A 21,092-nucleotide genomic window follows, 5' to 3' on the forward strand; every position below is an offset into this window, starting at 1 on the left:
CACCTCGAGTACTGTGTTCAGTTTTGGGCCCCTCGCTACAAGAAGGACACCGAGGTGCTTGAGCGAGTCCAGAGAAGGGCAACGAAGCTGGTGAGGGGCCTGGAGAACAAGTCCTACGAGGAGCGGCTGAAGGAGCTGGGCTTGTTCAGCCTGGAGAAAAGGAGGCTCAGGGGCGACCTTATCACTCTCTACAGGTACCTCAAAGGAGGCTGTGGAGAGGTGGGGGTTGGTCTGTTCTCCCACGTGCCTGGTGACAGGACGAGGGGGAATGGGCTTAAGTTGTGCCAGGGGAGTTTTAGGTTGGAGTTTTACGTTCTTTAGGTGGGAGTTATAGGTTCTTTACCGAAAGGGTTGCTAGGCATTGGAACAGGCTGCCCAGGGAAGTGGTGAAGTCACCATCCCTGGAAGTCTTTAAAAGACATTTAGATGTAGAGCTTAGGGATATGGTTTAGTGGGGACTGTTAGTATTAGGTCAGAGGTTGGACTCGATGATCTTGAGGTCTCTTCCAACCTAGAAATTCTGTGATTCTTTTTCCTTCGTTTTTATTTTAAGCCATACGCATATGTTTAATCTGATATGAGGTAACAGTTATCAATTGTAGAGACAGTATTCTTTTGAATAAATGCTCTTAACATGATGCTGCAAAAAATAAGGTTAAAAATGTTGTTACTAGATGCAAAAATCCTGAGTGAAAATTATTTTTCCATTAATATCTCGTTGTGAGAAGGATAGTATCTCACATTTGATTGTGCTTTGTTTAGAATTCAGTCTTCTTGTTACTACTGTTCTGCAGTAGATTTAGTAGGTGAGGTATTGATGAAGAGTTGTTTTTTGTTAAACTGAGAGAATTAAAATCTTCACGTGCAGACACTAATATGAAATGGAATTTCTTAGAAGTATAGCAACAAGATGCTACCTTCTACTTCTCTTCCTCTAGATGAATGAAGAGATGTTATGTCAAGAATTTGGACGCTTTGGACCATTAGCAAGCGTTAAAATCATGTGGCCAAGAACTGATGAAGAAAGAGCAAGAGAAAGAAATTGTGGCTTTGTTGCATTTATGAACAGGAGAGATGCTGAAAGAGCATTAAAGAATTTAAATGGTAAATGTTTTTTTCAGTTTTTTAATTATCTGTTTAGGAACGTTGAGGAGTAACTGAGCATGTCTTCAGGTTCTTTGTCAGACTGGTGATAGATGTAATGCAACTGTTTTTCCTGAGGAATCCAGGAAAAGAATTGGAAATACTGGGAGTTTAAACTGTAGTAGTTAGGACGCTAGCAGTGGTTTTAGTTTACAATGGCTGTTTTACTGACATGAAACTATAGCATATACAAGGGTGTTACATCACTAGATGTAAAATTGCTAATTGTTTTGAAGATGTGAAGGAGAGGTAATGTTTTTTCTCTGCTCTGCTAACAGATTCATTAAAGAAGGAATCTGTATTACTTGCAGTTTACCAATAATGAACTTCTCGTGCATAAATTTGACTAATGCACAACAAGTAATTCTCAGTAATTGGTGATAAATAGGTCCTTTTACCTTTGAATAATGGTTAAATTTCTAATATTACTACAAATACTAATATTTATTACCTAAATATTGCACTTGCACAGAGAAGTCTTGATTGATGCAGAACCAGTTTATAACAGCTGTTTTTACTTTTCTCAGGCAAGATGATAATGTCCTTTGAAATGAAGCTAGGCTGGGGCAAAGCTGTACCTATACCACCACATCCAATATACATTCCACCTTCTATGATGGAGCATACCCTCCCGCCTCCTCCATCAGGACTGCCTTTTAATGCCCAGCCTAGGGAGAGGTTGAAGAATCCTAATGCTCCAATGTTACCCCCACCAAAAAACAAGGAAGATTTTGAGAAGGTAACTTAAAGTAACCCTGGGCCATATCTCGTTGTTAAATACTACATCTGTGGGAGTATTTCAATGACTTCGTAGATTTACATTGTTCAGGCTGACTTTGGCAGCCCTTAGTGTACAAACTCATTGGTTCCCTGCTGTAGCCCAAGGGAACCTGACTAATTCCCGAAGCCTGTCTCATGTCTGTGTTAGGATATGATGTATTGGGTCTTGGCTTATTTTTAGAGCTGCTTTAAATCTTCCAGTTTTCATTTTCCCCCTCCAGGCTCCCTGGATATTTTTCTCCTACGTCCCCCCCCTTTTGTTGGCTGCCAAATTGCAATATCTAAATTACTTTATTTAGAGAAAATACTACGTTTTAATTTGGGTAGCATTATTTTTACACTAGAGGAGTTGATATGTTTTGTGTAGAAGGTAATTAATCTGGACGTTGAGTAAGTATTTTATGCTACTTATGGAGTCCATTTTCAACCTTTTTCTTTTCTGGAATATTAGCTGATAAAAATGAAGGGTAAGTATCTCGTAATCACAAACCAACTTGATTTACATTTGTAAGAATTTGTTGATTCTTTGAATGACACTTAATTGTTAGGGTTATTTTTCTTCCTAAGACTTGGGAATAAAGTAATACCAACCCGATCCAAGTCAAATAGTTCAGAATTGTTTCATAAGCGTAAGAACTCCTTTCTTAATTTTATTCAGTGTAGTACCTATTCAGTGCATCAATGTACATTCTGACAGGAATGTTCTGATACTTTGCAATTAGTGAACCTTTATGGTTCACTGACACAACCATTTGCATTTTGTGTAATTGCTTAGCTATAACTTCACAGCAGTGATTGCCTGCAAAACTTGTGATAGATGTGTAGTATTTTCATTGCATATGTATATTTTTGCTTGTTACTTGTTAACAATACTCACATATTCTATGTTTATTATCTGATGTGACTTCATATACAGACTCTGTCGCAAGCCATAGTCAAAGTGGTTATCCCAACAGAAAGGTACATGTTTTTCTTTATTATTACTGATCTAAATATAGAAAATTTCCCCCTTCGGAATTTTAAAGAAAAATTGTGATGTTGAGGAAAAGGTAATGGCTTGACTGAGCAATGGTTCTTTCATAACACTTGAGAGAGATGTTTTACAGTCTTATTACCCTTATCTCAATAACTTTTTTTTCTTATTGAGGATAAATTGAAGTAATTATCTTTTTTTTTTTTATTGAATTTAAGTACTAGAAATAGTTGCAGGGTAATTTTATGAGTGAACTCAAGGGAGAAATAGATTAATTTAGTGATGCATTGTAAGTCCAGGCATAAACCTCTAAGTACTTTGTAGCTAGGATGCAGCTGTCTCCAATGTGGTGCTGTGCTTTGTTTTTCTTTTTTTCTTTTTTTCAATTGTACAATTTGTAGTGCAGTTAAAATTGGTTTTAGTTTATACTGTTTTTAAAATATGCAACAGTCAATTACGGTTGCCAAATAAGTTAGTTCTGTAGTGCAACGGTATTTTTGTGTTTTGGTCTTCATCAGTGCCTCTACCTTCGCTCTAGTCTAGGTATACTCTTGCTCAGTTAAGCTGAAACCTTTTCCCAAACACAGGAACACAACACTGTTTTAAAAGTAAATAAGCACAAAAGATTACCAAATTCTCTTTGACATTGGCCTTGGTGAGCAACACCAGCTGAACTGTCTGCGGCAGCGGGGGACCAGGAAAACATCATGGGATGGATTGGGAAAGTATACAGTTTTTGACCAGCCATTGGTACGATCGGCTCCAATAAATGTGGTTTTATTATAACTAGAAAATTTTTTTTTGTTGGCCAACTTAAGCTAAATGACATTTTAAATGCATTTAAAGCTATCATCTTTTTGTACAACACTGTTTTAATTGTCACAAAGTCTTTTTTTTGCGTGTGTGTGGGAGGGAAGGAATATTTGTAAAGCTAGTTACACTAGTACATTAATGTGTTTGTCATTAAATGCACAAATGCATTTTGAGTAGTAATTCTGATGAAATTTTAGGACTATTCTTTTCAATTTTTATTAAGTAGAGACATGAATAGTTAGTGAGACTGGGAGCAATCTTAATTTGAAAAACAGTAGTAGAGCAAGTACTTGTAAAACTGTACAGTGCTTCCAGAGTAATTAGCTTTTGGAGAAAAATATGCTTCCATTTTATTTACTGGAGTGTTTTGAAAGCTTGTTGGTAAGAAAAGCTCATGTTAATTGAATTGTATTTGAAAATACATTGCATTAATTTTCCTTGGCTTCCTGATCACTTTTGAAGATGCTAGTGATAACTGTTAAGAGTCTTACACAGTGAATAACATGTAAAAATCCTGAAAAGCTTCAGTGGTATATTGCATTTAATTACTCTCCTTTAAAAGCTGTTATTGAAAATTTCCAACATTGATGTCTTAGCACTTACTAAAAGGGAAATAGGGAAATGTTGCATATAAACAGTGAAGTTTTTTTTTGTCTTCTGAGAAATTCGCTTTCAGGTAGTAACGTCTTATATGCCTGACGTTATATGCATGTAACACCCTCTTTTCATCTACGGGATGTACTGGATCTTTTTTTAATACATTTGAGGTCTTTCCAAAGCAGATGTTCTTGTCCAGCCAGAAGCTGCTCTAAAGTAACTTCATTGTACTGAATGAGAGAACAGTTAGATGAAATCCCGTGGCATGGTTCTACAGGAAGTTAGAATTGGTCATATTGAACTTGCCTTAAAATAAATAATATCTCAAAGTTGAAAGCTAATTGTAATTTTTCATATTCATGTTTTCAAATACAGTTCACATAACAAAAACAGACTTGGTATTTAGACTTTCAGAACACTGTTTTAAATAAAATGGTTGTGGAAGTATTGTGACTGTCCTCTTTACAATATTTTAAGGGATCATAAAAATCAAAAGGAGAGGAAATTTGAGCTGTAGGTAACATTTTTTGTATTTATGATATGAGAGGGAAATGTAGATTTAATGCTAGCTGGCATAAACCACAGTATTTGCCAAGTTTGCAGATGGATGGGTAGGTTTATTGCAATTAAGTTGCAACATTTTAAAGTTGATTTTTAAAAAAAAAAAAAAAAAACAACTAGTTCGTTATACCTGTGGCAGAAGTTTGAATGCTCATGGTAGAAAATAATCACCTAATTATGAAGAAGTGATAGAAAATTCTTCACCTTTTCAATGAAACAGTTTTTGAATTCTGATAATTAATTTGGTAAAAGAAAATTATAGTACGATACATTTTCAGAACCTTTATCAGTTTGTTACATTAAAAAAATAATCCAAAAATGTAAAAATCTGTATTTTTTTTGTTTGCATCACATTCAAAGGACACATACTGTGAAATTTTTCTGTGTTGGTAATCTGTATTTGGAAAATTAGGATCTTGTTCTTGAGAAAAAAATACAAAAGATTGGAAACTGAAATTGCTATTTATAAAGCTTATATGACACTATATATGTAAGCTATTATTACACTTACAAATGGATCCGCATTTTCAAATGCGACTTCAAAAAAGTGCATTTCAAATACGCTTCTTGCCTGTCTCAGGATGTAGTGCTGAATGAAATGAATGCAGATTTTTATTTTTTGATTTGTGATTTGGTTCACTTGGGTGTATGAGGAAGGAAACATTGAGTGCTATGACGTGAAGTGATGGACAGTTTTATTCTATGTCACATAATTGAGTCTTGACCAAAACCAGGTTACCTAAATTTAATAAAACCACTGCCTTGTTTGGCATCAAGAAGGCTATTTACTTTTCCTTTTATACTTGACTAGTTTGAAAGCTGAATGCAGTTTCTATTGAATATTTAAAACTATTTGTGTTTAATTTTGAGCACAATATCGAGCCATTTGTACATCTGTAGAACTTCAGTTAACACTTTGGCCTTAGTTCTAGATAATTTAGATGAGAGGGCTAAGTTTTTAATAGTTAATTGCACTTTGGTGCTCAGTCGCCCATTTTTATGTGTAAGGACTATTATGCTTCTAAGCATGAGGTGGTTGTAGGCTAAGCTGCGGAAATTCAGGGATGAGGTCTCCTGCTAAGCTACTACTCTACCACTTTTAGGCATGTTTTGATTTTAGAGTGCCCGTGTCTATGATGCAAGGCTATCATATGTTCCATGCTACCTTATCTTTTATACAGTTGTAACAATACAACAAAATAATCTCCTGCACAGTTATAGTATCTTAGATGGAGTGTAGTTTATATAGTGTTAGGTCTGAATCAATTTTTCTTTAACTGTGTTATTGTTGTAGGAATTTGCTCGCATTGATACATCGCATGATAGAGTTTGTTGTGCGGGAAGGGCCTATGTTTGAAGCCATGATCATGAACAGAGAAATCAACAATCCAATGTTCAGGTGCTTATTATATTGCTTCAGTTTGAAAAGCTAATTTTTGCTGTTGCTAATATTTTGCATTTTGGAATTGCTAATAGAAGTTGTTTTTCCTATGTCTCTTTGTGTGCAATTTTAAATTTAACAAATTGTACACAGCAGATGCTTATGCTGTTTGATATGAACAATAAAATTCTATCCCAATTGTTAATACTGTTGTATAAAAAATATAAATTTGTATACATATATAAAATACTTAATTCCTATTTTCTTGAGGGATTCCAAGTCATCAGTAGAGGCAGTAGCATATATTTAAAAACAAAACAACATCAACAAAACATACCTCGAAAGCAGGCAGAATAACTCATTGTGCAGTCATCTTTCTGGAGCCTAATTTCCTATGCAATTAGGATTAAACTTTGTTGTAGTGAAGCTGTCAAAATTTGCAGCTCTTGTCATGAATGGAATTTAAAAATTTCCAAATTTCTTGTGAAATGCAGTCTGAAAAACTTTTTCAGGGAAGTAAATGACCTTCTAAAATAAATGACCTTCTAAAAATGTCTTATTGGTACTAAGGTTGAAGTGCTTCATTTTGATTTTATGTACAAATCAAGGAAAATATGCACGTCCAAGTAAAACATCTTGCTGTTAAAAATGGCTGTTTATTTCTGATCTCGTAAGAATGTTCAGATATTTGAAAACTTCAAGTCACTTAATATTCAGTCTGAGTAACCTAATTGTATACCTATGAGTTCCTGCACATCTAAACTTCTTATGAGACGTGCTTTGCCTCTGTGGAATTCTACACTTTGCAGATTGTACGTGCATGTGTGCATGAGGCAATTACACTTGTTCTGTACAGCTGTGCTTTAGATGTATGTGGTTTTAGCTATCTTGAATTCACTCTATAGCCAAAGTGGAATTGTGGATAGAAGTTAGATATATTTGAATTTTCTTCAGTTAAATAACTTCTAATACATCTTGTGTCTCTTTGTTCTCTGGTTTAGGTTTTTATTTGAAAACCAGACTCCAGCCCATGTGTATTATAGATGGAAGCTTTACTCAATTCTTCAGGCAAGTAGATTTTTTTATTGTAAATTTGTAACTTTGAGCTTAATGCAATAAAAACAAACCAAAAAAACTCTTGCCATTTATAGGGAGATGCTCCAACCAAGTGGAGGACAGAAGATTTCCGTATGTTCAAAAATGGATCATTTTGGAGGCCACCACCGTTAAATCCATATTTACATGGGATGTCAGAAGAGCAAGAAACAGAGGCATTTGTGGAGGAACCAAACAAGAAGGGTGCACTTAAGGAAGAGTATGGATTTCTGTCAATTTGTAGTGTTTTTTTTTTTTTTTTTTAATGCTATTCTGCATTTTTGTCCTGTTTTTTTTTTTTTTTTTTTCTAGTTGTCATCCCTGAAATGTTACCATTCTTGCATAATATTTATAGAATCATAGAATAGTGTTGGTTTGAAGAGACCTTAAAGACCATTTAGTTCTAACCCCCCTGCCAAAAGCAGGGACACCTCCCACTAGCCTAGGCTGCCCAAATCCCATCCAGGCCTTGGGCATTTCCAGGGATGGGGCAGCCACATCTTCTCTGGGAAACCTGTGCCAGGGTCTCACTGCCCTCTTGAGTAAAGAGTTTCTTCCTAATGCCTGATCTAGGTATGTCCCTTTTCAGTTTACAGCTGTTACTCCTAGTCCCATCACTCCCTAACAGACAGTCCCTCCCCAGCTTTCCCGATGGCCCCCTTTAGGCACTGGCAGGCCGCTGTAAGGGCTCCCCGGAGCCTTCTCTTCTCCAGGCTGAACAACCCCAACTCCCTCAGCCTGGCTCCATAGCAGAGGGGCTGCAGCCCCTGAGCATCCTTGCAGCCCTCCCCTGGACTGGCTCCAGTAGCTCCATGTCCTTGTGCTGGGGCCCAGAGCAGGGTCTCACAAGAGCAGAGCAGAGGGGGACAATCCCCTCCTCTGCACTGCTGGCCCAGCTGCTTTTGGTGCAGCCCAGGGTATGGGCGGCTTGCTGGGCTGCAAGCACATATTGCTGGCTCGTGTTGAGCTTCTTGTCAACCAACACCCCCAGGTGCTTCTTCTCAGGACTGCTCTTGATCCATTCTCTGCCCAGCCTGAATTTGTGCTTGGGATTGCCCCAGCCCAGGTGCAGGACCTTGCAGTTGTCCTTGTTGAACCTCACCGTGTTTGGATGGACCCACCTCCCAAGCCTCTCAAGGTCCCTCTGGATGGCATCCCTTCCTTCCAGCAGGTTGACTGCATTGTGCAGCTTGGTGTCATCTGTGAATGACACCAATAAACACTCTCGAGCTCATTTTTTTATTTAATGCTTTTTTGATGGTACAAAAATACACTCTGGATTTTGTTAGAATTGTATTCATTTGAACAATGGATCCTTTCCATGGAATTGGCATTAACCCTTTGAAAGGAATGGGGAGGATGAGAGCTTTCTTCATTTTCTGTTCCAACCTGTTAGTGAGGTTATGTCGCGCCTATCAGCATTATTAGAACTGAATGAAGCTGAACGGTTATTACAGTCTTAAATTTGTTGATACTGCTTATCAGAAATTAAAATGGGGAGCAGTTAGTAATTAGCAGGAAGAGACATAAGAGACATGATCAGAGTTCTTTGCTGTGAATTGTAAGCATGGTGGGAATGCCTATGGTAGTGGAAATATATGCACTTTTAAAAAAAATTTTACTATCATTGTTTAAGTTGTGTTCATAACTTTTTTTTGTTGTTTTTGTTCATTTTGTTGTAAATCTAAGATTATGGTTCTAGACACCTTAATACGTAATTTATCTTATTTTTGAAAAGGCTTAAAATGTTTTTTGTTTTTTTTTTGAAGAGGGATCTTTATACACCAAGTTCAGGGAAAACATGAAAGAACTGTTTCTTACCAGCTCTCTGCTGTAGAATTAGAGTAATTAGATTCAGAAATTACTTACTTTACATTTATTCATTTTCATTTCATTTTAAAATAATTATATTTTTTGTTACAGTTTATCAATAATATTATGCTTCTGTATTAGCTCTTCCTCAGTTAGGTTTCCTTGATTTCTGTATATAGTCAAGACTTAAGTGGAAATTTTTTTGTATTTTGTTTGTGACGTGCTTGTGAATCATTGAAAAAAATTAGGAGCAGAATATAAAAATATTTTAAACTGCTTTGGTCCTGAAGATGGCAAAATCAAGAACATTATTTAATGGAAATTCTATTGAGTACTGTTCATTTTATATTGAAAGTATAAAAATCCTGCTATTTCAGACAAAGAGATAAATTGGAGGAAATTCTGCGTGGATTAACACCTCGGAAGAATGATATTGGTGATGCAATGGTTTTCTGTCTAAATAATGCAGAAGCTGCTGAAGAAATTGTAGACTGCATTACAGAATCATTGTCCATTCTGAAGACTCCACTTCCTAAGAAGGTGCGAAGATTTTTATAATCATACTTCTGTTTTTGGGGAAGAGCTCAATTAACTGTTTGTGCATGTAATTTACAAGCATTATTTCATAAGTCTCAGGTAGTGTCGAACTTTTTACTTAAAACCTGTGCTTAAATTTAAGTGCATGTTTTGTTTTTTATTTCCCTGTGGGATTTTGTGATATATTTTTATTCTTGCTGGACGTGCTTGTAAGCAATGTTCTACCTTGTTCTAATGTTGAAAAAAGTAGTCTGTTCAAACATTAAAAAACAAAACAAAAACAAACACACACACACACACAAAACACACAACAAAAAAAACGTGGAGTGCTGCAATCTATCCATTGTAATATTATGCAATGAATATATTCCATCCTACAGTGTGTTTAGCAGTGCAGGTTATTAGCCAACAGGGGGCTAATTTACATCTGGTTAGTTCTAACTTCCTAGTTCTCAATAGTTTAAACTGTCTTGTGTTATATCTGGAAAAATGCATATATTTTCAGGATAAGTAAAAATCTAATTTATACGTTCTTGTTTGTAGATTGCAAGATTATATCTGGTGTCAGATGTGTTGTACAACTCTTCAGCTAAAGTTGCCAATGCTTCCTATTATAGAAAATTGTAAGTATAATATTTTAGGTGGTTGGTTAAAAAAAGAATATAATTATAACATAGTAGTAGAGAAATTCACACTTGTCTCTGAAGATACTGTTAAAACTTTCATATACATTTTCATGCAAAGAGATAAGCACTGATGTGCTACATCTTGGTTCTAAGGTGCTTTGTAATACAAAGAAAGCTCTTTTATATACCTTATGTGAGTGACCACTTGCGTGGAACCTTACAGAGATGAGGATAGCATGTGTACATGTCTTTATGGGAAGCTGTAAAGGATTTTCCAGATCTGATATTGCAAATCATCTATGCAAACCAGTACATTTTTGTAATAGAGGTTTAGTTTTAAGTTTGGTTTTTGTTTTTTTTTTAAACTCTTCACCAAGTTTGGAGACCTTACAAGGGGATTGAGTACTTTGTTTCTAAGGTGCTGAGCAGAATTTACGAAAAATGTACAAGGGGAGAGAACCTCTGCTCTGTACAGATATTTGGCTGTGTCTGTTGCTTGGAGTCTCATTAATGTTATGATAGCACGATGGGGAATATTCAGCATGTTGCAAAACTGTAGTGATTGCAAATCATTTTTCTTGCTGCAGTGTGTCATTGCTAGTTTATTTTTTGTATATTGAGGATACACTCAAGAGAAGCAAGGCAGCTGTTAACTCACCTCACTGTGCTTTCACTAAGGGCCTTTCATTGAGAGAATAGAAACATAACTAAGAAATTTTAAAAATATAAACTGAACTCTTTGACAGTTCTTTGTACGTAAGGTTGTAAAACTCCTTTTATCCTCCAGTCTTTTCAGGCTGTATAAGGAGACTCCAGCAGATGTGAAGATCTCTCTTCACAGTTCTGTTGTTGTTGAAGGTGAATTAATATGTAGTAATTACTTGTTACCTTATAGTTAAGGTCATAGCTGCTGTAGGGAATGCAACTGTCTGCTTCTGAGTCCTGTATCCCAGGTAATTTCAAGAATTATGTATGTCCAGAAAAGATATATTACCAAGTTTAACTGAAGAAATGTATATGTTTAATTCTAGTTTTGAAACAAAATTATGTCAGATATTCTCTGATCTCAATGCTACTTACCGTACAATACAAGGCCATTTACAGTCTGAAAATTTCAAGGTATGTATTTTGTTGTTATTTACATGATGTATAAGTCAAATAAACAGATGTTCCTGCACAAGCTATTGAATATTAAAATAGGTGATTTGAAACTCAGGCTTCCTAATTAAGCTTCGCTAATTTTCTGTTTCCTCTCTTGCAAAGATAGCCTTGAAGTTAACAGTGGTCTTTTAAAATTATTGAAGAAAAAGCATCTTTTGTATTTCACGCTTACTTTCCTCCACAAGAGAAAGCATTATCAATGAAGCATTAGGAAGAAAATGAATGTGTAACAGATGAAATGTACCAGTAGATGTTAGTTGGGGAGTAGAGACCATATCTAGTACTTGTATTATACCAACAAGGCTTTCTAGCTTCTTAATTATTTTAGTACCTCCTATATTTTAGTTTGAAAAATATATTTTTGCTTCTTAGTGAGGAAATAAATGTCTGGACTTAACAGCATAAAATAGCTTTTTAACATTTTTGGTGATAAATAGAGTTGTTTTTTTGAGGTTTGATGAGCAGTCTGAGCATGTGTAGTTAGTAATTTTCCAGATAGCAGCATTCTTCTTCCTAGCATTCTCATATACTTGGTCCTTCTCCTCCTTCTACTGGTGTAAAGACTCCTTTAAAACAGTAGTTTTTTTTTTTAGTTTAAATATGAAATTTGCAGTGTAGCTAGTTTTCCCATATTATAGGTTTTATACTGGTTCTCATATCATCTTCATTCAGAACTATTAGGATAGGAACTGTGAGTAGCAAAAATGGATAATCAGTGTAATCTGAAGTAAAAGGGAAAATGAAATCCCAGTGATATTATAAGTGATTTATTTAAAGGGAAAAAAAAAAAGTAGTTCCTGTGTACGTATACATTTTTACTTTACTAGTCTTGTGCAACGTGGTACATTGTAGTATACTCCAATATGGACCTTTTTAGGAGTAACTCTCGATGGTGTATTTCCAGTCAGTTAAAATTTCTTAATTAACGAGCACTTTTTTTTCCTATTACTTCTAGCAACGGGTGATGACATGCTTCAGAGCATGGGAAGATTGGGCCATCTACCCAGAACCATTTTTGATCAAACTCCAGAATATCTTCTTGGGACTTGTAAATATCATGGAAGATAAAGAAACAGAGGTAAGCTTAGTAGTGATGCTTAGCAGGTAGTGAGAAAAAATGTCTAAGCGTAAAACAAAACTGGCAAGGAATATTTGGTATCTTTGTTTAGGTGATTAACGCTGCTCTTTGTAACAGCAGTTTATGGATTTTTATTTAACATGAGTAGTATTAGCATGCTTAGGTACACGTAGCACCACAATCCTTTTTTTTTTAAACTCCAAATCCTTACTTTTAAAGATAGGTATAATATTTTTAAAGACAGCTGTAACATATTTTGAGATGCAAATACCATCTAATATGTTTGTACACCAGCTGCTTGCAGATTAAGTGCTATGGTGCAGTTACATTGTGGAACCAATTCAGAGCAAAGACTAGTGCAAAATGACAGCCGTTATCTATGTATTGGGAATACTCTGTAGTATCTGTGAATTCTGAGTTAGAATTTCAGGCATTAATTTTAGTTTCTGGGAGTTCTAAGTAACTTGGTGTCTGGTTGAATGAACCATGCATTTCCTTTTTGTGTGAGTGTCACGCACATAGTTTAATAGAGCCATCTGATCTTTGTTAGTTTGGGAAAGCTGTGATAGATCATTTACAGTGGTGGCATTCTACTTTCAGCTGTGCATCCTCTTACAGCAATAAGTTGCTAACCTAGTTAAGCTACACAGTTGCTCTCCTCTCTGCACAGAAGGATTATTTTGAACAAGGTATTTAGGGAATTTTAGTTACTAATGTGTAAACCGTTAATATTTAAAAAACTGTTAATATTTGAAGCTCAATGGTTAAAATTTCTAGAATACTTTAGGCACTGGATGAAAGTGTACTGATTTGTTTACAGTTATGTATAAATTTTATTTAAAGAGAAGAAACCAATAAATGGATGTATGTTTATCCTAAACTTTTTTTTTAATTGTTTGTAAACGTGTCTTTCAGAATAACAGGAGAACTGCTGTAATTGGAAGGTTAGGTTATTTCCCTTAGCAGTGGGGCCAAGAGAATGTACATATGATGGACAGTGCCTAGCATGTTAGAAATAATCCATAGACATGCTTTTCATTGACATGTGTTCTTGCTAAATACTTAAATATTTTTGGCAGTTGTTCAAATTACTGGTTTTCAGGGAATCTTTCTTATGTAGTAAGTATAATTTATCTTTATTGGCTCATTGCAAGTGAACCTCTTTCGAATACAAGACATTGCAAAGATATTTGAATAGATATTGCAAAGCTTCTAGTGCATTGTGGACGAATGCTAGATTCTTGCTTATAGTTTTGTGTAGGAAGATGCTGTCATTTTCCTCTGCAATAAGCAATTGTACTTGGTATGATAAAGTCAAGGGCTTTTTTGGGTGTTCCAGGTCATTTTAAAGCTACTCCTTAAAAAAAAATAAATCAATTTCTATAAAGAAAAACAAGTTAAATTTATTCTTGAAAGAATTCAATATTATTTGCTTTCAGGAGGTGCCAGACGATCTTGATGGTGCTCCCATTGAGGAAGAGCTTGATGGTGCCCCATTAGAAGATGTGGATGGAATTCCTATTGATGCTGCTCCTATTGATGATCTGGATGGAGTCCCAATTAAATCGCTGGATGACGATCTGGACGGAGTACCTTGTATGAAACATTCCAACCTCACTTGCAATTTGAATCTTCAATTTTTCATGATAGTTTTTAAAAACAAGTAGTTTTTACAAGAACAGCCAAGAATATGCCATGTAGCTTAGTATCTCATAAATTTCAACTTAACCTAAGAAGAATTTCTTTTAGATTGTACTTGATTCGGGAGACACAGTAGATCTCTTTTGATGTTATATAGATAGGTGCATATCAGTTTCCAAATCTGAATTTCTTTTCTTTGCATTTAATGAAATGGTACAATATACTTCAGTATTTACATTGGACTGTTGTGTTAGGATTTTTCAGTTTGAACTTTTGAAGAGCTTTGGAAATGATTTTTGTGGGTCTTTATTCAACAGTGGATACGGCTGAAGATTCGAAAAAGAATGAGCCTATATTTAAAGTTGCTCCTTCGAAGTGGGAAGCAGTGGATGAATCAGAATTAGAAGCTCAAGGTTAGTTTTCAAAGCATCTGTTAAAATAAAAGCCTTTCCTAAGTAAAATGAAAGTTTAGTGTCACTTACCTATTTAATTATTATTTTCAAAGGGTATATTTAAAAACGTTCATATGATTTCTAAAGTAATACAGCAGAGTTTTCTATTGTGACTTTTTTTGGTTGTGTCTTCAATGAAGGAAATAGTGTATTATGTTTCTGTTTTACTTCAGTAACCTACCAACCTTTAAAACTAATTTTCAATTCATTAATGATAAGTATTGGAAGAATCTGGGTATTCTGGCAGTCTTTTCCAAATATTTCTGTGAAAGATAAGGTTTTACAAACTAACAAATACCTGGCTGCTTCTGAAAGGTTTACTGAAACATAATAGGCAGTGTGAGTGAATATCTCTGTATAGAGTAAATATTCTGATAAAATGCAACTTGAATATTTATGAAACAAAGTCTGTATTAAGTGCTAGATGCTGTAAATTTTTATCATACTGTAAATTTCATCATATCTAGAGATACTGATTTTTAGAAAAAAGCAATAGCTTTTTATTGTTGAAATTATCTTATTTTGTCTTCTAGCTGTGACTACTTCGAAGTGGGAGCTTTTTGACCAACATGAAGAATCTGAGGAGGAGGAAATTCAAAAGTAAATATTTGGAATTTTTTCTTTCAGTCTAGATGTCTGGCATCTAGCTTTAAAGAAATGTCTGTAACTGAAACCAGTGGTGCAACATAACATTTTAAACACATATTTGCATTAGCGTTGTATCTTGCTAGCACATTATTTATCACATTATTTTTATTTGGTGTCTTAAAATTGAGAGCACTTAAATAATTTTTCATTCTGAAGAAAAAGTATCCATTTTCTACCTCTGAGGTTGAGTGTCTTGAAACTTCCTATAAATTTTGTATGTATTGCAAGAACAGAGCAAAAATGAAAATTTCCAAGTAGGAAAACAAGAAAATGGAGAGAATCAGAGTTTTAGTGCAGGATGCTTTTAGCCTCTATAAACATTAAAGTGGTGGAGTTGTTAACTGTAATCTTTAAAATGATGCTGATTTGATAACTTATGTTAAATAGTAAAAACTAGGGTAGTATTTTTACAGTTAGGAAATATGGAATGTCAAATTTGTATGCAAATAACTAAAACTCTGCCTTCCTTTGTTATCACAAGAACAAATAATGTTCTGTTGTCTGTGTTTGGACACTATTAGGCTCCATGCCTTATGTTGTTTTTGAGCACTCTTACTTTGTTCTTCAGGCAATTTGAAAGCATCTATTATTAATACTGAAAACATCTTAAGAGTGTTAAATGTTGTGCTGCAGCTCTCTAGTGGCCAATCTGGAAATATCATTTTGGATGTGTGCCATGTTTCTGGTTTGCCTCTAAAAAGAAAATGTAGTTAATTTTGTTCTTTTGTAGCATTAATTAAAGCAATTAGAGATTTTGTTGAGGTAGTGAGCTTGTTTTTTAGCTATGATTTCCATCTGGATTTGCTTACTCTAAGTTTCAAGAATCCTTTTGCCACCTGTTTATACCAAAAATATAAATTATCTGAGTAATAAAAACTAATGATTTAATTAAATGAAAATACTAAGATATCTAACTCACATATCAAGATATTTCATAATTGCACACTTTGACGTAATCATATTTAGTAGGTTTCAAAACTAGTAACTAAACATAGAAATGAAACAGTAGAGATGGTAAATTTTGTAACAGATTGTCCTAGAGAATTAACTGGTGTGTATTGGTTTTCTTTCAAGTCCAGAAGAAGAAAGTGAAGATGAGGAAGACACTCAGAGCTCTAAGTCAGAAGAGCAACACATGTATTCAAATCCTATTAAAGAAGAGATGCCTGAATCTAAGTCATCAGTCAAATACTCAGAAATGAGTGAAGAGAAGCGTGCCAAACTCCGAGAGATTGAGGTCAGCATGTGGTACATTTTGTGCCAATCTTCTGTAGTTTTCCAATTTCCTCTGCCCCCAAGTTCAATACATACTACAGGGAATTATTTTGAAATATTTAAATATATTTAAATGTTGTAGTCCTCCTGTATAGGGTTATTTAGTCTGGTATATTTTTATAAAGGTGCCCCTGTTTACAGCCTTGCCTTGCTTATGCTCACTTAAAAAATAATAATAATAACAGGAAAAAAATTAAAGATTGAGTTGGGATACTGCAGGTTGATAATTAGTTTTTGTTGTCTTTTCTCCCCAGTATCTTTTTTAGTGCCGCTGGCAGTGTTAGCTTCTTTGAGTTTCTCTACGCTTCCCTTCTCTTGGCAGTGACTTGGGAGTGATTTTTGGATTTGACCTTAGCCCTTTGCCTTTCTTGTTCTCTCTGTTGCATTGAAGTCCTGGCATCTGTATCTTAATGCATTTAAAAGTTGCTCTTTTCACTATGTCAGTGAGCAAACAAAGAAGCAGGCACAACTAATCCAGGTGTCTTGGAATAGGGGCACTTCAGATGACTTCAGATAAAGACTTGAATCCACTTTATAGAGCTTAGTTTTTTTAAATCTGTTCTCCAAGCCTAAGTGTTAGAATGGATGTTAAGTATGGTGCACAGATTCTTATGGTTCCAAGCTTCTTGTTGAGTGAGCAGCTTCCTAGAACTTGAATTTAGCATGAGCTTTGTTTAACAGTGAAGCTAGATTTTTTTTCATGTCATACAGTGCCATGCAAATCCAGTTTAAAACCACATGTTAATTCTTGTCTTTTTTTATTTGGCATTAAAACCCATAATACATTTATACTGAACTTTTTTGTACCTTCTGTTTAGTGCGTTAAAATATTAACAAACTGCTAAGCTGCTGTTGCAGTTGGAGCATCTCCAAGTGACAAATTACAATTTTGAAGTTGGAATTGTAAATGCCTACCTATTTGTGCTATAACGTACTTGTTAGTTAAAATGGGACATCAGCAAACTTCTGTAATACTCTTTCAAGATATACAAGCAGTGGTATTGTAAAACATCACACCCTTTTTTTCTCCCAAATATGTTACCACTTAATAATTCAAATTCTCAGAAATAACAGATTTTAACTAAGCACTTACATGCCTCTTGCTTTGCATAGTGATTTGAAAATTCTTGGTACATAGCCATTTGAGGTGAGTAGGTTCTGAGTTCTTTGAGTAAAGTTAAATGAAACTTTTATCTCGCTTAACTCATGGTGGCAGTAGTTTTTGTAGAAAATTTGTGATGTTAGACTTACGAAAGTACAAATGAAACTAGTTTCCATTGTGCTGTGGTAATGATGGTAGCAATCATGGAAAGGGCTCACTTCAGATTGGGCATCTTTTATATATGTTATCCTATCAATTGGTGAGGTAGGTTATGAAGTGGTTTACTTCAACCATTGCCAATTTTACACTGCAGGGGATGCATTTATGTGCGTATCCCCTGGCTGTAACAGATTTAAATAGAAAACGTCTTGAGTTTTTCAAATATATGTTGCCATCTATATTATTTGTGGTAAGTAAATTACCGTATTGGTTTCAGACTTTTGGAATCACCAGAACAGGAATGTAATCCTTAATTTTCAGAACGTTCAAAAGTACTTATTTTCAAATTTCTGCTCAGATATGTCATTGATAGATGAGTGCTCACTGTATGTGCTACTTTAAATTGCTCATACTCAAAACTTCCTGGTTCATTTAACAGTGAATGTTTGATGGCATAACTTAAAATACAATTGAAGATTTTTGTCAAAGTCTAATTCTCTAGAATTTTACACAGTGGCTACTGGAAAGCTGAAGCTTGTTTTTTTTTTTTTTTTTTTTTTTAACACATTTTTAGGATATTTATTCCATGCAAGCAACCACTCTTCCCCTTGGCACAGTTAGTCAATTACATTTGTCAGTTGGAGGGGGAAGTAGAGTAATAAAGGAACTTACCAAGCTTTGCCCCTGTCTACATGTAGCAGAGACTGGTGCTGCCAGAGGAGGCAGGTTACTTAACCCTTTGCTTCTTCTCCAACTCATAACTGTTAACCTTGCTGAAATGTACGTTATTTCCAGAGCTTAGCAAGAGGACAGGCTTTCTTATAATACTGAAGAACAGTGGTTTCTTAACTGTGGTTGTATTTTATATTTGTTAGTTTTTAAGTTTGTAAAGATTGTTGCTCTGCTTTTTGGTGTAACTCAGAGGTGGTCTTTACAGTGCTTTGCATCTTCCTCCCTCTCTCTGGACCTTTTTTTTTTTTTTTAAGTATATTCTTGTCTGTAAAGCGAACTCAGTGATGCAAAGAAAAATGGGGATTTTTGTATTGCCTAATATTCATTAAGCTTATTTCCTCTCAGCATACAAAAACTCCTAGACAAAATGAAGCAGCATTGTCTTTCTTGCACCTTTCTTTAAGGTACTTTACCTCTGTCTCCAATTTACAGGAAGACTTTGAGCTCTGAAGTCCATGACCGTCTCCTGTGAAGTGTCAGAGGCACCTTTCTAAAAATCTGCTTCAAGAATTGTTTTGAGTTTAGCTTGCATTCTCTCGTACTTTAGAGCTACACCGAGTGCTTTTGGCATGCTTAAATGATGCAAATTTCCTTTGCTTCAGAAGCTGGAATCACCTGGATATGCTAATTTTCAGGCCTTCAGAAAACCAACTGTTTTTGTATTGGCAGTTTGCTTTTTTCAGACAGGTGTAATACCAGTTTTCTATTGCAGATGGTAACTTGTGATCTTAAAGTCTCTCTTATTACAGAGGTGCTCATTCTGGAAGGTGCAGGGGCATATTTCTGAACAAAATGACTAGATGGTTAATTCCTTTGAAGTTTATTGATCGGTTTTGTGCTGCACAAGATCTTATGATCCTACCCTGAAAAAAACACAGCATAGGCTTTATCTGCAGCAGAATGGCTTTTCATAAATTGAGATGTATCAGTGCTTCTAAAAGGGTCAGAACCAGAGTAGATTGTCCTCTTTAATACCTGCCATTGCTCACCTTCTGTGTGAGCCACCTGAGACCTCAAAGTAATGTTTGATTTCTTAATCAGAGGTAGAAAACTAGTGGTCTTCGGTCCTCCCATACAGCCTTTCCACTACAGGAGATGTAGGGCTGGATTATGTCACGCACAATTCTGTCAGTAACCCCCTGCCCAGTGCATAAGCAGGGAGAATTTTTTTCTCCACAGAAATATGCCATGGTATTGAGGAACAACTTACTTTTCTATCAAGAGCCCAAGAGATTCTTTCTGCATGTCACAAAGGAAAAGAGGTTGTCTTTACTTTCTCGGTACGGATTGTGGTACCATACCAGATTAAAGTTCCTTTAGTGTAGTATTCAGACTCCAACGGAGAATGCTGAGGGCTTGAGGTAAGAGTGGATTAAACATAATCCGCAAGGGAAGATTGTATCTAAGACCTCTTCTAGATTTAAAGGCCCTCTCTCTACTTTTGTCAAGAAACTAAAGTTCCATACAGTTCACGTTACTTCTTTCTCTGGATTATGGTGCTTAGTATTCAGAATACCTATTTTTTTAAATGTTTTATCATAAAACTCATAGAAGCTATCTAAGGCTCGTAATGATCTCAGTAACAATATAACCTTTAGGTCTCTACAGTCTGCAGAGGTGTCTGCATCTAGCTTAATTGAGGCCACTGCAAAATGGCAAAAAGATAACATATTAAACATGGTACTCATTGCAGTTTCATCATAACAGATGAGATAGATTGGCTCTTGCTTGACCAAAAGTTCTGCTAGTTACAGCAGTTCTTCCTTAGAGGATAATGACTGTCTTAATTCAGCAGAAATTCTGGTCTATTGTAAGTCTTTGAATCTACCTTTTTTTACACAAAGACAATACTGAGAAAATGCTTAGCTCCAAGCCATCCTGGGTGTGTGATTGAGCACCCCGGAGTTCTGTTATGGCTGAAGAGGTATTTCAAATCTGCATATTAGTATATCTCTTATCTGTTGTTATTAACACTTTAGCTGCGAAAATCATGCTAATCATAGGCTCATTGGAAAACTGAAGCTTCCAAAGAAATACTTTGCACTGCTTCTGGTGAAGTCTAGGATATGTTGCAGCCATTGTCAGTTTATGTCTTCTTATAAAGAAGAGCAGAGCAATTTGGGCTGCTCAGAAGTGTATTCTGTATGTAATCCCTCTAGATTTGAGTGCAGTTACACATCAGCCAGAAACTCTTCTTTCATCAATGATCTGCAGGTTAATTTCCCTGTTAATCCTAGCATCTCATACACAGCTACTCTGCTTCAATTAAGTAGTGTTTGAACCTGGCCATTTAAGTTCTGAGGCTGTATACTTGTGCAATAATATCTTGTTAAAAAGTCTTTTTGCCCCAAGACCATTGTGTATTAGCTCAGTATCAGCAGAAAAGTAGAATACCAAGGGCAGTTTTGGAAAATTGATTTCCTTTAAGCAAGGGACCCACAGCACATCTGTTTGTGTCATAATGAAAAAGCTACAGGGAGGGCTTAGTTTGTATCAATCCGTGGTTTGTCTGAATGGTGGTAGCAA

At 35.4% G+C, this 21,092-nt stretch overlaps 1 protein-coding gene across 7 annotated transcripts in view; it reads left to right on the plus strand.

Annotated features, from left to right (window-relative positions):
• Positions 1-21,092, plus strand: part of U2SURP (U2 snRNP associated SURP domain containing) — a 46,984-nt gene that overhangs the window by 19,066 nt on the left and 6,826 nt on the right. For 6 of the 7 annotated variants that reach the window (XM_068692826.1, XM_068692825.1, XM_068692821.1 and 3 more), the window contains 14 exons: positions 939-1,104; positions 1,671-1,882; positions 2,840-2,883; positions 6,162-6,266; positions 7,250-7,320; positions 7,404-7,563; positions 9,533-9,695; positions 10,236-10,315; positions 11,350-11,437; positions 12,435-12,557; positions 13,997-14,153; positions 14,516-14,611; positions 15,184-15,250; positions 16,373-16,535. In XM_068692826.1, the coding sequence (XP_068548927.1) occupies positions 939-1,104; positions 1,671-1,882; positions 2,840-2,883; positions 6,162-6,266; positions 7,250-7,320; positions 7,404-7,563; positions 9,533-9,695; positions 10,236-10,315; positions 11,350-11,437; positions 12,435-12,557; positions 13,997-14,153; positions 14,516-14,611; positions 15,184-15,250; positions 16,373-16,535 (1,695 nt within the window). Of the gene's footprint in view, positions 1-938; positions 1,105-1,670; positions 1,883-2,839; positions 2,884-6,161; positions 6,267-7,249; positions 7,321-7,403; positions 7,564-9,532; positions 9,696-10,235; positions 10,316-11,349; positions 11,438-12,434; positions 12,558-13,996; positions 14,154-14,515; positions 14,612-15,183; positions 15,251-16,372; positions 16,536-21,092 lie in introns of those variants that run through there. The other variant, XM_068692827.1, reaches the window with a different exon arrangement.

Source organism: Anas acuta, chromosome 9, assembly GCF_963932015.1.
Source record: "Anas acuta chromosome 9, bAnaAcu1.1, whole genome shotgun sequence".
Classification (NCBI taxonomy): domain Eukaryota; kingdom Metazoa; phylum Chordata; class Aves; order Anseriformes; family Anatidae; genus Anas; species Anas acuta.